The 15000-nt window shown below is 35.0% G+C and overlaps 1 protein-coding gene across 1 annotated transcript in view; it reads right to left on the bottom strand.

The window, feature by feature from the left end:
• Nucleotides 1–7136: 7136 nt before the first annotated feature.
• LOC125025457 (caspase-8-like) overlaps nt 7137–15000 on the bottom strand; it is a gene marked incomplete at its 5' end in the record, with an annotated part of 19426 nt that continues 11562 nt past the window's right edge. The window contains 6 exons of the mRNA XM_047613469.1: nt 7137–7982; nt 8146–8311; nt 9762–9869; nt 10049–10180; nt 10404–10608; nt 12452–12511. Coding sequence (XP_047469425.1) covers nt 7817–7982; nt 8146–8311; nt 9762–9869; nt 10049–10180; nt 10404–10608; nt 12452–12511 — 837 coding nt within the window. The remainder of the gene's footprint in view (nt 7983–8145; nt 8312–9761; nt 9870–10048; nt 10181–10403; nt 10609–12451; nt 12512–15000) is intronic.

Genomic DNA, 15000 nt, shown 5'->3' with positions numbered 1-15000 from the left:
TAACAAATAAGCCCAACATTTTCCCCAGTTACTACTATTCAATAGTACCACTGTCCTTGTTGTTGCCCTCAGCAGTTCTATTCCGGACACCATTATCAAAAGCCTAATAATTACAACCGTTTTCCGTGGTTTCTCCTATGTTCTGGTTATTATTGCTACTCTCCCCGAGGTGTCTTCAGTGGGAGTACGCGAACATCTAATCTTCAATCTCTCCAGTACATCAGTATGAGAGTATATCAGTATAGGTATAATTACAAGGTCTCACCCCAAATGTTTCATAAGCAGGATTCTTAGTATGGTAAAGAAATATATGTATGCTTAGGTGAATACTGCACTGGAAGTGTATTCCTGTGTTCTCCGTGGTTAATACTAACGTACATGGTATGTCAGTATAACCTGTTCAGTGCGGGGATTGTCTATCATGTGTGTTACACTGTATATTCCATAAACGTTTTATGAGACTGCCGACTCATGCGCTATTAATACAAGATGTGAATGTGGATTTTTCAATATGTAAATCCTAGATTTACATGGGATAACTCTGACTGCATGTTGAAGAGAAATATCTTTACGAGCTAATAATAAATCAATTAATAAAGAAACTGATTTATAAAAACAAAGAGCCTTCTCATTTTAGTTTTCAAATATGCCCAGTATTGTCGCTCACCTACCCAGGCTGCAGAAGGGTTAGTTTCAAGCATTGGCTACTTGTACACTGCAATTAATAATATGCGTATCTATGTACGCACATAACTGTTCATTTGTTTCGATGTATGGTTAAATAATGTTGTGCAACTTTCTGGAAATAAGTTGACGTTCACTTACACAAGTTATAATTCGGGTGGCACCAATTAGATCTATATTAAGACGGGGGGCGGTCGACGAAGCCCCTAGGTAAGGAAGATTTTTTTGTTTTCATAAGGCGATGTTTGTGGATTTCCGGAATGGTTAATGGCCAAGATAAATAAATGTGCCAGTCATATTACGATAAAGTATTGTCGTGAAAAGGGTAAAACGAGATAACGATTAGGATAAATGGACAGAAGGGGATAAAGTAAAGGAAATGGAAAGGAGCAGAATAAAAGACGACGCAAAACAACTGCGCGTTGAGGAAAACAAATAGTTTACGAGATGATAAACTAATTAATAAAGAAACTAATTTATAAAAAAAAATCCTTTCATTTTAGTTTATAAATACCCACAATTGCCCACAATTGTCGCTCATCTACCAATCCAGTACAGTATATATGTGTGTATGATATAAACATACATATAAGTATATATACATACATATAAGTATATATACTCTTAACCCTGGTTGCAGAAAGATTTGTTTCAAGCATTGATTACCTATGCACTGCAATTAATATTTTGTGCATTTATGAAAACAAAAGTTCCTTTCATTAGGTGTATGTTTAACTTATGTTGCACAAATTTCCGGAAATAAATTGACGTTCAGTTACCCGAGTTATAATCCAGGTGACATCTGTATTAGATCTCAATTATAATTATGATAATTGACAATATTAATGTTAGAGAATGACATACATACACTTGCGCGCGCACGAATTACGAATATATGGGAATCCCATTCTAATTTTATTAGTATTACTATCGTTATTACTGTTATTAATATCATTAGTGCTATTATCATTGTCATTGCCGTAATCATTATTATTCGAGGCACGTACATGCACTGAAGTATTTAGAAAGGCAGTTTACGCACATCTATTACTTACATGACTATCCGAGGGGGAAATTTAAGAAGGAAGGTAAGAGGAGAAAGTGAGAGGAAGGGGGCTTAAAAGAAAAGGCTGATGTGGAAGGGAAAACCGAATGGACTTGAAAGGAAAAGGGGATGGGAAGGGAAAAGGGAAAGGGAGAGGAGACTCAGAGAAGAAAAGGGGATGGGAGAGCGAGGGAATGGATAAAGGAGGGAAGTAGGTGGGGGAGTTTAAGGAGGAAGAGGGGGTAGTAGGAGGTGCCAGATGTAGGCCATAAAGTGGGAGGGGAGGAGTAAATATGAGGAGGGGAAAGGGAGAGGAAAAGTGAGGAAAGGAAAAGGCAAAAGAAAATGAAAGGGGAGAAGAGAGGCGAAAAAGAGGGTGAAAGAGGGATAGAGGAAGCACTTTTTTTCGTGGAATGTCTGCATGTAACGATAGTATGTCTATCTGTAGGAAATTTGTCAACAAAAACAGTATGTGTAAAATTAAACTTAATGAACCGTCATTTATAGTACTAGGTATGAGATTATATTAAAACGAATTGAAAACAAAAAATACTTGTGTAACTCAATTTCCAATGCTTGCCTCTCGATGTCTTTATCTGAAATTATTTCAAGAGCATCAAATAAAACCACAATGCCCACGCCCACTGAGACAGTTACCGGTCGACAGCCCGTCTCCCAGCAAATGATCCTCTCGCCTGCAACTGTCTTCCCAAGTCTACATAAGTATAATGGATAAATGTATGCACCTATATATATATATATATATATATATATATATATATATATATATATACATAAAGCCTATTTTTTTTTTTTTTTTTTTTTTTTTTTTACTTCCATAAAGTGGAAGTTAAATGAGGTTTTGCATTTTATTGTATCCACCGCGAGCAAGTTCCATATCCAAATCAGACAATTAGGTAATTCCAATGATCACAAGCATTTACTTGTCTTATCGACTTAACTATATCAACAAATCAAGATACATGGCCTTTTCTTTGATATTTAGGGCCCCCATAGAGGTTCAGAATTAATTTGAAGATATTCATCCCATGAATGTTATATTCATGCAAGGGGTTTTCGCCCCCTTCTTTTCTAACCCCCAACTCGATTTCTTCACCTCTTTACTCCATTGTTTGTCTTGTCTTGTCTTGTTTGCGAGGCCCGCTCTCCCAAACTCGCGCTCAATGGCCGAACCAGCAGTCATGTCAGACTAGTTTACCTTACAACGGCCATATGACTAACGAATTCGGACTCGTCGTTAACACAGCTGAACATAACGGGTTCAGAAAATTTCTCACAAAGATTAACACTTCTAAATTCGATAATGTGCTTTACAAACTACATAAATAAAGATAACTCAAAAATAGTAAATAACAGCAAATCATTTCGAAAAGTCTTTGTAGAATTTATTGGTGGCAATGCTACTTATTCTTGAGATTTCCCTTGATTATGGGTAAAAAAAAAAATAAAGAATAAAAAATAAAGCAGGATGGTGGTTTGGTTTGCTAGCTTCGCCCGGGCCTTCTAGATATGGCCCGGCCTGTGTCAGCTTTTTACTTTTTATCTCATTGAGTTGTCTGACACTCGGTGCTTACCGTGGCGGCGGGATTGCCAGCAAGCGCTCCTGCCGCCATGGTGTAAGCATTTCGCATAGCCTCTTTACCAGCACGGCGGCTGTTGTGGGCGGTCCATGTCTCAGGAATTGTGTATGGTCACAATTTTCTAGGTAGTGGACTAGTGTGGCGTTCGGCTCGCCGCAGTGCTTGCAGCACCATTCATCGCGTTCGATTGTTGGGATAATCTGTCATGCACAGTGGTAACCTAGGCGCATTCTGTGAAGAATGACTTCTGTACCTCTGTTGCTTACTTCAGAGAGTGCCAGTGGTTCATAGCCTGTGGCGTCTGAGTACCAGCTGGCCGAGGGGGAGGTTCTCGTTTCCTCTCTGTGGAGCTGCCGTAGGAAGGTACGACCGACCAAGGCACACTTCTCCATAAGTAATTTTCGGCTCGGTTTTATCGTCATGGGATTTGGGGGCATACCCCTGCCAGCGACGGCTAGTCTGTCAGCAAGCTCGTTCCCTCTGATGCCGATGTGGCTTGGGACCCAGTTGATGATACTTCTTCTACCCTGAGCAAGAATTCTCTGTGCCATTGTGAGAATCGTGGTCAGTAGGTAGATGTTGTCTGTGGGTGAGCTGTGCTGAAGACAGTCAATGGTTGCCCTGGAGTCTGTGTGTATGACCACGTGTCCTTCCCTTAGGGACGCGTGGCCTAGGGCTCCCATGATTGCAACTGCCTCTGCCTGTAGCGAGGAGGCGTTGTCTGTTACCCTCATGGATCGCGTGGCATCCCTAGCTGCAAAGCCGGCGCCTGCAGTGTGGCTCAAGGGATCGACCGATCCATCCGTGTAGTATGTTCTACTACCCGGAGGAGTGATGGCTGCAATGACCCTGTGGGCTTCTGCCTTTAGGCTAGGCATGGGGTATAGGCTCTTTTTCATTGACAGGCTCATTATGTTGAACTCTATCAGGCTCAGTGCCCACGGCGGGGCTTCGGCAAAGTCGGGGTGGGGGGAGTCCATGCCCTTAGCAAGAAGCTGTTCTTTGAGCTGATGGCGTATCAACACCCTGGCTGTATGAGACAGCCAGGAGTTGTTTGCAACGAGCTCGTTGTCTTGTTCGAGGCATCTGACTAATTTTTGTCTTAGGCTTGTGTTCCTGGGAGCCTGGATGACCTTTGACAGGAATTGTGTTGCCGTTAGATCGATTCGTGAGTCCAGGGGGAGAAGGTTTGCCTCCATCAGGAGGTTGAGGACCTTCGTCCACTTCGGGGCACCCAGAATGATCCTGGCAGCTTCATTTTGGACTGTTTCTAATTTGTCTGTGTGCTTTTTCTTTGCAGCAATTAGAGCGACTGAGGCATAGTCCACAATGGGCCGGACAGCATGTACATAGAATGATCTTAGTACTTTGTGTCTGGCCCCTATGCGTCTCCCAGTCATTGCTCTCATGACGGACAGTCTTGCTTTGGTTCGGTCAACCAGGTACTGGACCTCCTTATGGAAGGAGAGGGTCCGGTCTATCCTTACCCCAAGGTATAGGTAGTCCTTGACCCATTCTAATTCCACTCCCTGGATTTTCAGTCTTGTGCCTCGAACTCGAAAAAAATAAAAAAATAAAGCAGGAGACCTCTACAATGTGTTTCTTTAACAAAAGCTATTTCATACAATCAGAAATGTGGAACCTCATAGTAGACAAATGGCTGATGCTGCTATTACGTACAAGTAGTGGTTAATGGTTAATGGTTACAAATCAGGATAAATGTGCTAGACATCATAGGTCACACACTATAGAAAGGAGTAATAGTGAAAAGGGTAAAGAGGGGGTTGGTTGCTGATTAAATGTGTACACGTCAGAAGTCGTGTAGGAGTTCAGGAATTAACAAGGGTGATTAGAGCAAAGTTGTCAAAGGAAGAAGTGTGGAATTTTGCAAGGATGTCCTTGGGGTAAGGCAGGAATTAGCAAAAGTGAAAGGGGTCTAAGGGCGATTAGTTCACAGATTCAGGAAAATGTCAGAAGGGAGAAAATTCAGGGAAGGGGCTGTTGTGACAAATAGTTACACGTGTATCCAGGGGGAAGGGAAAATGGGGAAAGAAGGAGGGATGATGCAGCTGAAGCAGGGGGGAATGGGAGGGAGTGGAAGGAAGGGGGAACATGAATAGGAATTGGCAATTTCTTTGAGAGAAGAAGGAATGGGAGTAGAGAGAATGGAGGATGGATGAGGTGTAGGCATGTTATCTTGGGTCATAATTAGATAGTTTTGAATGTCTTCAAGAGTTTCTGCAGTGGAGCTGGTTGGGGAGGTCTGAGATACAAAGGTTCTTTTGTGTGGGGAAGAAGAGGGGACAGATGTTTAAGAGGTGGAGAGAGAGGTTGATGGAGGAGAGAATGGAGATGGAATGGAATGTTTAGCTTGTCTTGTGCAAGTAAGGGCAGGTACTCGAATGGTGATAGAGATTGGGGTGCCTAGATTTAGAATGGAAAATTATTTGACTAGGAGAAGGGAAGGGGCAGAATGAAGGACATTAAAATTATTAGAGTAAGGAGTGAGAGAAAAACCTCATCGACGTGCTTCCTGATGTGGTCAGACAGGGAGAGATTCTTCGCCAATGTAAATATTAGAGGGGAGGCCATGTCTATAGAATGTAATCTTAGCAATATTGGTTGGGAACTTACGACGGCCTCTCGGGGAGATGGTGTAGCATTGTAATGATACTGCATCATCATACATGAGGCAGGCGAGTAAGTCTTCTCCACAATGTGACCAATCCATGTCATAAACAGGGCAGTTGTTCAGGAAGAAGGAGACAGTCCCAATGCAAGTGTTGAGGGAGTGATGAGGTTGGACAGGAATGGATTTGCTAATGAAGTCAGTTGGGTTGATAATGCTATAGCTTGGTATTCAGATGTAACTATGACAAGGCAGGAAGGAAACTTTGCCTACTTGTTTTTGGAGACATTGCTGGAAGAGGAAAGTGCTGTCAGAGTATGGGGCTGTGTGTGTGGGGGGGGGGGGGATTACAAAAAATCAATCCCATTTGGCTGGGCTAAACAGAGTAGAGGTGGGGATAGTAGAAGAATGGCAACGTGTGGAAGAGGGAGTAGTGTTCAGTGAAGTAGTACTGCAGAGAGGTGGACAATAAGAGTACTAATAAAGGTGGATGGTGTAGTTGTCGAAGAAAGTTGTGGGAGCGGAGGAAATAAAGTAAAGGATATCGGGAGAGGAGGAATGTTTCCTAGAGATTAAATATTGACCTGGATGGAAGATTTGGACTCGACTGATGTGACAGTAGGCATTGAGGAGGGGGTAGTAGTAGCAGTGTTCAAAGGAGAGCCTAGAATCTGGGAGAAATAAAATCAGTGGGGCTATTTGATAAAGGGGTAAGCCTCAATGCCCCTACTGGCCAAGGTAAACCTAGGTTATGCAGGGAAGAGAAATAGTCCACCCCTCAGGGTACCCTAGAGGAGAAAGGGCTAAACAATTATACAGGGGAATAATGTGCCCATGGCTCCCCTAGACTGTTCATAACTGGCACAGTAAGCCATTCATCTTTTCAACACGACTCTCACACCTTAGGAAATGGATAGTAGAAGGGGTTGGAGAAGAGAAGGAAACAAAAAGGGGAAGCGGAAAAGACCATATAAAAATAGTTGAGTCGTGGATTGAGGCCCAAGGCCATGATTCCCAGGATTGATTCCCTGTCTCTATCTCCTAAGCTCCCCCACAGCAATAACAGGCATAGAATTAGTTGCTCCTCAGTGGAAGAGGATTGGGGATAAATTAGGATTTACAATTTTGTATTTACTTTGATAAATTGCAGTATTAATTGGTTAATTATGATGGCATATCACTTCTATAAGATTTATTCTTTACTGGTGTATATCCAGAATATCTATGGATCTGAATTATCTCATAAAAAATATATATTCATCATGAATAACTGTGTATAATAAATAATTCATATTTATCATAAATGATCATATTTATCTTTTACATATAATTATATTCATATTTATCATATACACTGACATATATTTCATACAAAGTGTGAAAACTAAAAATTCTAGACTGTAGTATTTTACATACAAGGATTGGAACATATCTTATATATTTGCAAATCCAGGATGTTACAAAGGGGGTGGGTCTTAACATATTTATGGGCATTTTCTAAGCATTCTGGAGAAAACTTTGGCACTCTTGTGTAGAGTAATGTATACATTAAGTCAACAGTAATTAGGAGATCTAAGATTTATGGTTTCCATAAGGTGAAAAAGGACTAAACATGGAGTATATATGCATGAATATTGTAATTTGACACAACTTAATTAACACTGTTACCTAAATCATTCACATAATGCTAAATACACCTGTTGTAGTAGTGCAATTTATTACACTAAAGACTGAAACCCTGGATCTGCCACAAAAAATAAATACAAAATTCAATCATAGGTGCTTCTGATCCTTTAGAAGGCACTCTACACCATATGATGTTTCCCTAAATCAATGAAATTGCTGTTACATTCTAAATCATCCAAGCTGGTGATTTATATCTGCCATTACATTTTGGTTAAATATGTCACATAAAGCCTCATCCAGTTTTTCCTCCAGAAGTTTTTCTGTTACCTCAAGCTCAATCAGATCCATGAGACCATCGGTAAAATGATCCAAGTCAGCTCTCACCAATTGAACATCCCTGTAAATGTTGAACAGAAGATATTATTGATTTTATTAGTCAGTGGTTTAATGAAATAAAACAAAATGTGTAAATTAATTAGACGAAATTAATAAAGCTCAACATTGCATTCTTAATATCTCCATAGAAGTAAAATTTGAAAAATGAGAAAAAATTGCAATACCTGGTTAAGGTATCCTTGTCCTCTGAAAGCTGAGTTATATATGTATTATTCATGCTTTCAACACGTTCCTTCAGATTCTTTCTTGTTTTTTGTAACACATTCTTGATTGGCAGAATATGACCATATTTTTGTAAGGCTTGACACAGGTCAGTGATGTACCAAGATCCTATTGAAAAGTAATAGCCATCATAATTTTTTGTACCTTCAAATCTGTGGCAGTTCAGAAAAAATAAAGTAGTCATTCAGATTTTTTTTCCTAGCCACAAGGTTTGAGTTTTGCAACAAAAAGTAATACAGCACACATGGAACAAGGAAATTGTCAGATGTGACTGTTATTTACTGCATCACAAAATATCTTATTTTATAAGTATGGTACCCAAAAACACTGGCAAGAAATGTGAGGCCATAAACCAGAAGCACTCTCAACCTTAATGATGGTCAGAGAAAGAGGGGCTCCTGACGAGCTGTGCCAGTTTGAAGAGGAACTTTAAAAAGGTTACACAGGTAATGCTTTGACCGATGGGTGACTACTTCAGCAAGTAAGAGATGGGGAACTCTAGGATGGCACTGTAACTAGTTGGCCTGGAGATGACAGCACAGACGAGCTGTGCCAGTTTAAAGAGGACATTTAACCCAATGTCGCCGGAGAAAATTTTTTAAAAAATGGGGAAATGTTGTGCCTATTTTCTATATTTCTGTGTGAAATGTCTGCCCATAGATGGCTCTGCTAGCGCTTAGCCACAAAGGAGTCACTTAGTAGACCTTGTGACCTCACGTGATTTGAATTGGCTGGAAAAACGTATTTTTTAGTAGTGCTATGAATATCGATGGTGTTATTTTTATTATAAACATAATTATCATAATGTTTTTTAATATTAATAACAGCAAAATAAGATAATGTAAAATATTTCGTAAATCAAAGAAAAGGGTGAGCGGGCGAGACGGGCAGTACTCCTAACTGGCTCATTGGTGACTTAGTACAAGTATAGCCATCTATGTGTAAAAACAATCAAAGAAGTATTGACAATAGGCATAGCACGTGTCTACCCGTTGTACCCGTCGGCAAGGGGTTAAAAAGGTTACACAGGCATGTAATAGATCACTTATGGAAACATCCAACTAGCCAGAGAGGAAAGCTGCATTACAGAATGGTCAAGGATCAGCCACCTTATACAGGTACCCTCAACGAGCCAGCTAATAGAGGCCCTGCTACCAAAAGATGCATCAGTCTTTGTCTAAGACTTGCTTTACAAATTCAGTCCTCTCCACCCAGAATTGTCAGTGTCACCTACATCAACTCATGTATCCAAAACACATGCCAAGAAGAGGATTAGCAAGTTTTGGATACAACTGATGATGTTGAAAGTGGCATGGGCAACCAGTATACAATATTTATGGAACAAAGTAAGAAAGATGCACAAAATGTTACATAAGGCAAATAGGATACCTGTGCATGAAACACTGAACTAGGATAGACTCTGATAGAAATTACTGAGATGAGATTATCTGATACTTCCCTTACCAAAACTATACTGATCAAAACAAGGTGTTCACATACAGTAATAAAACTGAGTGCTCAACATACAGTAGTGTTAAGAAAAACCTCTCAAACATACCCTCCATCTGATTCCTAAAGGCAGAGTATCCTCTTATTGTTGCTTGTGAAATGAGGCAGTCACTCTCCTGGTGAGCAACAACTGCGCCATCTTGTTGCAGAAACATTGCTGTTAAAAATAAGTAAAAAGTAAGAAATGAAACAAATGCATAAAATGTAACTTATTTTTTTGAACGAGTGAACAGAATAACCAAAAGTAAAGGAAAAAGAAAAAAGTGAAGAGGAAGAAGAGACAGGTATAAAGATATATGCTTGGAATATTTTTCTCTTAAATAAACTATTACTTACGTCTTAAGGCCTTTTCTCCTCTACATGCCTGAACGAAGTAAAGTCTAGGTTTGTTAAGAAGAACCCGACTAGAACAAAGTTTTCTAAGATCAGTAACTGACAAACAAGAACGGTCATGGAGGTAGATCTGATCTGAAAATTAAAAAGTATTTCTAATAAAGTTACATATATCTTATAAATCTATATTATGAATTAGGCATTGTATTTTTAATCATTTTCAGAGGTCATCAAATAAAACTGACAAAGCTATCAAACCATGAATCACTATTTACTGTTAATAGTCCTTAGGGTCAAAAAGAATAAATAAAAATCATCAAAATACTAACAAAAAAATAAAAAAAATAAAAATCCATACCTTGTTCATCTCCATGAGTCATAACACATACAGCCAAGCAGGAAATAAAAGCCAGTCGGACATCAGCACGAAGCCTTTTGAAGTACTGGTTTATTTGCTCATAGTCGGGATTGTCAAAATGCATGACATGAAACCCAAACAACTTAAATGTGCCTGTAAGTCGCTGTTTGTCAACGTCTGACCCATGCCGCTCATTCAGTGGTATCTAAATAACAGTTCATAGTTAATAAAAGAGATTTTGCAAGAGTAAAAGAGTATTAGCAAGCAAATATGCTGACTTTACTTAACAAACAAATAATCCTATTCTTGTGATCTGTATTCCTGTACAATGTTTCTTACATATGCATAATTCTACACACACTCATGTACATAAACTTTTTAAAATGTTATATATGTGTGTGGGTGTGTGTGTGTGTGGGTGTGGGTGTGGGTGTGGGTGTGGGTGTGGGTGTGGGTGTGCTTGTGGATGTGTGTGTGTGTGTATGAGTACATATATATGTACATATATACACATATATGTACTTATATATACATATATATAAACATATGCATATAATATATATGCATAAATACACATATATATACATATATATACATATATATTTGTATATATATGTACATATATATTTATATATGTATATATATCTATATATATGTATAAATATGCTTATATATATACACATATACATGTGTATGTGTATGTAAATATGTATGTGTATAAATGTATATATGCATATATATATATGCATATATATATATATACATATATATAAATGCCTATGTACATATATGTATATATTTGTAAATATACATATATACATGTATATATACACATGTATATATGACTATATATACATATATATATAAATATATATACATATATAATATATGTATATGTATATATATGTATCTATAAGTATATTTGTATATGTATATATGTATATATTTGTAGATATGTATATATATTATATATATACATTATATATAAATATATATGTGTTTGTATATATAATGTATATATATATACATTATATTTGTATATATATATGTATATAAATGTATATATGCATATATATATTATGTAAATACATTATATATACATGTATATATAATGTATAAATGTATATATTATGTATATATACATTATATATATGTATACATAATGTATATACATAATATATACATTTATACATTATATATTCACACATATATATAATGTACATATATGTAGATATTTGTTATACATATATATACACATACATATATATATATAACATACATATACATACACATGCATATATACATAATATGCATATATAATATATATAATATACATATATATAAATATATATGTATATATACATATATATACATATATATACATATATATACATATATACATACATATATACATATATATACAGACATATATATAATATATATATATATATATATATATATATATATATATAACTAAAATTAATTTTAAAATGTATTTTTTAACATCAGCCCTTATCTTCTATCTGTCTATCTTTTTTTATCTGCCCCTCTCTCTATCTATCTATTGCTTGACTGACTGACTGACTGACTACTGACTAATTAATTAAATCAATAAATCAATCTATATATACATACAAAACATACATCTCAAAAATCTCAGTTTTGGTTAAACTTGTCACTTCTGCACATTGATACAAAAACCTTCACAATACAAAAAAAAAATTTTTTGCATACTGGACATTTCCCTTTTATTGACGGGAATATTTTAAAAAAAAGGAAATCTTAAAGCCCCTTCATTTTTTCCCAAAATTAAAAAATACAGAAAAAGTTTAGGCAACCTAAAATTCCACTTCTAGATATAAAAACAAGTGGAAACTTCGGAAAAGGGCCCCAAAAACCACGCGGGTTTTCTTACGGGCCCTATAATCAACGGCTAACCCTTACACCCCATAAAAAGAAACTGCACTGTCAGTGAAGTTCCAAAACATAAGCAAAAAATATTTCCCTGGTGTCCCACAAGCCCTGTCACCCCTCTTTTTGGGCCATACCGGCAAAGACACAAAGAGGCCCTTGCGATCACTGTCAAGGCATTGCAACTCTTTGAATACCTGAAACAGTGAAAATTACATAAATGTCAAACTCACAAAAACATATCTAAAATTTTTTTGACAAGATATTAACAAAATATTAAAATTTAAAATTTTACATATAAAAATAAAAAAATTAAATAAAATTTAAAAATTTAAAAATTTTAAAAAAAATATAAATAAAATATATAATAATAAAATATAAATATATAAAATAAAAAATATAATCCAAAATATATAAATTCAAAATATACAACAATAACTAATATATGTAAAATTTTAATTTTTATATAAATATATATTTATATGTATAAATATGTGTGTGTGTTATATATTTTTAATAATTTATTATAAAATTATATATAAAAATATTTTAAATATATATATAAATACATAAAAAAATAAAATAAAATTTTTAAAAATTTAAATATTAAATATATATAAAAATAAAATATAAAGCATAATAATAAATAAAATAATATATAATAATTTTTTTCTATTAAAAAAAATATAAATATAATTGTGTGTGTTTGCGTGTGTGTGGTGGGGTGTGTGTGTGGTGTGTGTGTGGGGTGGGGTGTGTGTGTGGTGTGTGTGTGTGTGTGGTTTTGGGGTGTGGGGTGTTATGAACATATATTAAAAAGTATTTTATATGCATTTTTTTATATGGGAAAAAATTTTATAATATTATAAAATATTTATATAAATATTGTATATGTAAAAATTGTATAATTTATATGATAAATGTATTTTGTATTTTTTGCATTTTATATAAATAATATGCATAAATATCCATATTTAATTTATTTGTAAATATGTGTAAATATCAAAACCCATATATTTTAATAAAAAAAAATATAATTAAAATTATATATAAAATTACATTACATTTATTATCTATATAAAAGGGAAATAATTGATAAATTTTAAAAAATTTTAAATATTTTATATATATGTGTATATATACATAAATATAAAACCCTATAAATACATATAAAAATTTTTATAAATATAAATATTTAAATATATTTAAAAATATATATATATATAAAAAATAACCCTTTCCCCAAACGGAAATGTCATGTACACCATGCATCCCCCACTGTGAGTTTACTTTTTTTAAAATTGTTTTTAACATAAAAGGCTACCCCGGGAATAAATCACCAAGAGCCAATTATGAGTCCCTGCTTGTCTTACCTGTTTCCCCCTCTTTTTTAAATTTTAAACCAAAAAATTTTAAATTTATCTTATTTTGCTTTTACAATTTTTATAACTTAAATTTTTAATTATAATTTTTAAAAAAAAAAATAACACCTTCGATATTCATAGCACTATAAAAAATCCCTTTTTTTCCCACCAATTCAAGGAAAGGGGAAATCGGGGTAAGGCAGACCCAAACTATGTGTAGAGACATTTCAAAAAAATATAAAAAAAAAAAATTCACTGCATTTTCATTTATTTTCCCCAGCATCACGGGGTTTTAAAACATTAATGGACAGTACATCTACCCCTGCATTTCGGGCATCAACGGGTTATTCAAAACTCAAAAAAACAACCTTTCAATTAAAAACCTTGTGTAAAGTTTTGGTTTAACCCAGAAACCAAGATGGTCCTTCTAGCGGGTCATAGCGCCCAATGATTAGAGTGCTAAAACAATAGCAAAAAACGGGGCCTTTTTTTCTACTCCTAACACAATTTATTAATTTTTTCAATGCATTCCTGAAAAAGAATCAAAATTAGCATTAAATAGTTTGTTAGGGTATTTTCTGTTTGTTTTTTTATTTTCAAACTAAACCCAAAGGTTGGACATTTACAACAAAAACAAGGCAAATAACAAAACACAAATCAATTTAACCCAAAAGCACAAACTAGAGATTTCCCTAAACCTTTTTATCTGCCCTGGCTTATTTTCTACAAAAGATAAAAAAACTTGTTTCCCAAACTGATCCTGATCCAACACAAGGAATACAAGACTAATAGCCTCGTTTTTCATCTAAATCACTTTAAAATTTTTTCTTTTCCCTTTCCCCACAAAATATTTAGAACCCTTATATACCTTTTTCCAAAATGGATGAAATGTTCTGCAGCAAAAGTGACTCCTCCCCTTTTGACATCAGTTTAAAATACTTAAATAAACCCACAAATTTAAACAGAAAGAAATTTACATATAACCATGAATTTCAAAATAATACAAAATAAAATTCTTGGTTTTTTATGCTAACTGGGAAGCACGAAACCCTTTTTACAGACTTGTTAAAGAAAAGAAAATTCAAATAGAGCTTTTAGATTTATAAAAACATTATTATATAAAATACTAAAAAATGAACTACCCCCCAGGTGATTTTCATACACAAAGGGAGGAAACAAGACAATTAAATTTTTAAAGGGATGCATATAAAAAAAAAAAACACAAAGCTATCCTTTAAAAAGGAAAACAAATAAACAAAAACTGCTATTTGTAATATAACAATTTTGAGGGCATAACAGAGGGGTTTTAAAATTTGGGAAGC

The sequence above is a fragment of the Penaeus chinensis genome, chromosome 5 (genome assembly GCF_019202785.1).
Source record: "Penaeus chinensis breed Huanghai No. 1 chromosome 5, ASM1920278v2, whole genome shotgun sequence".
Classification (NCBI taxonomy): Eukaryota; Metazoa; Arthropoda; class Malacostraca; order Decapoda; family Penaeidae; genus Penaeus; species Penaeus chinensis.
Note: the sequence above shows the minus strand (reverse complement) of the source record. Positions and strands in the feature narration are given on the sequence as shown.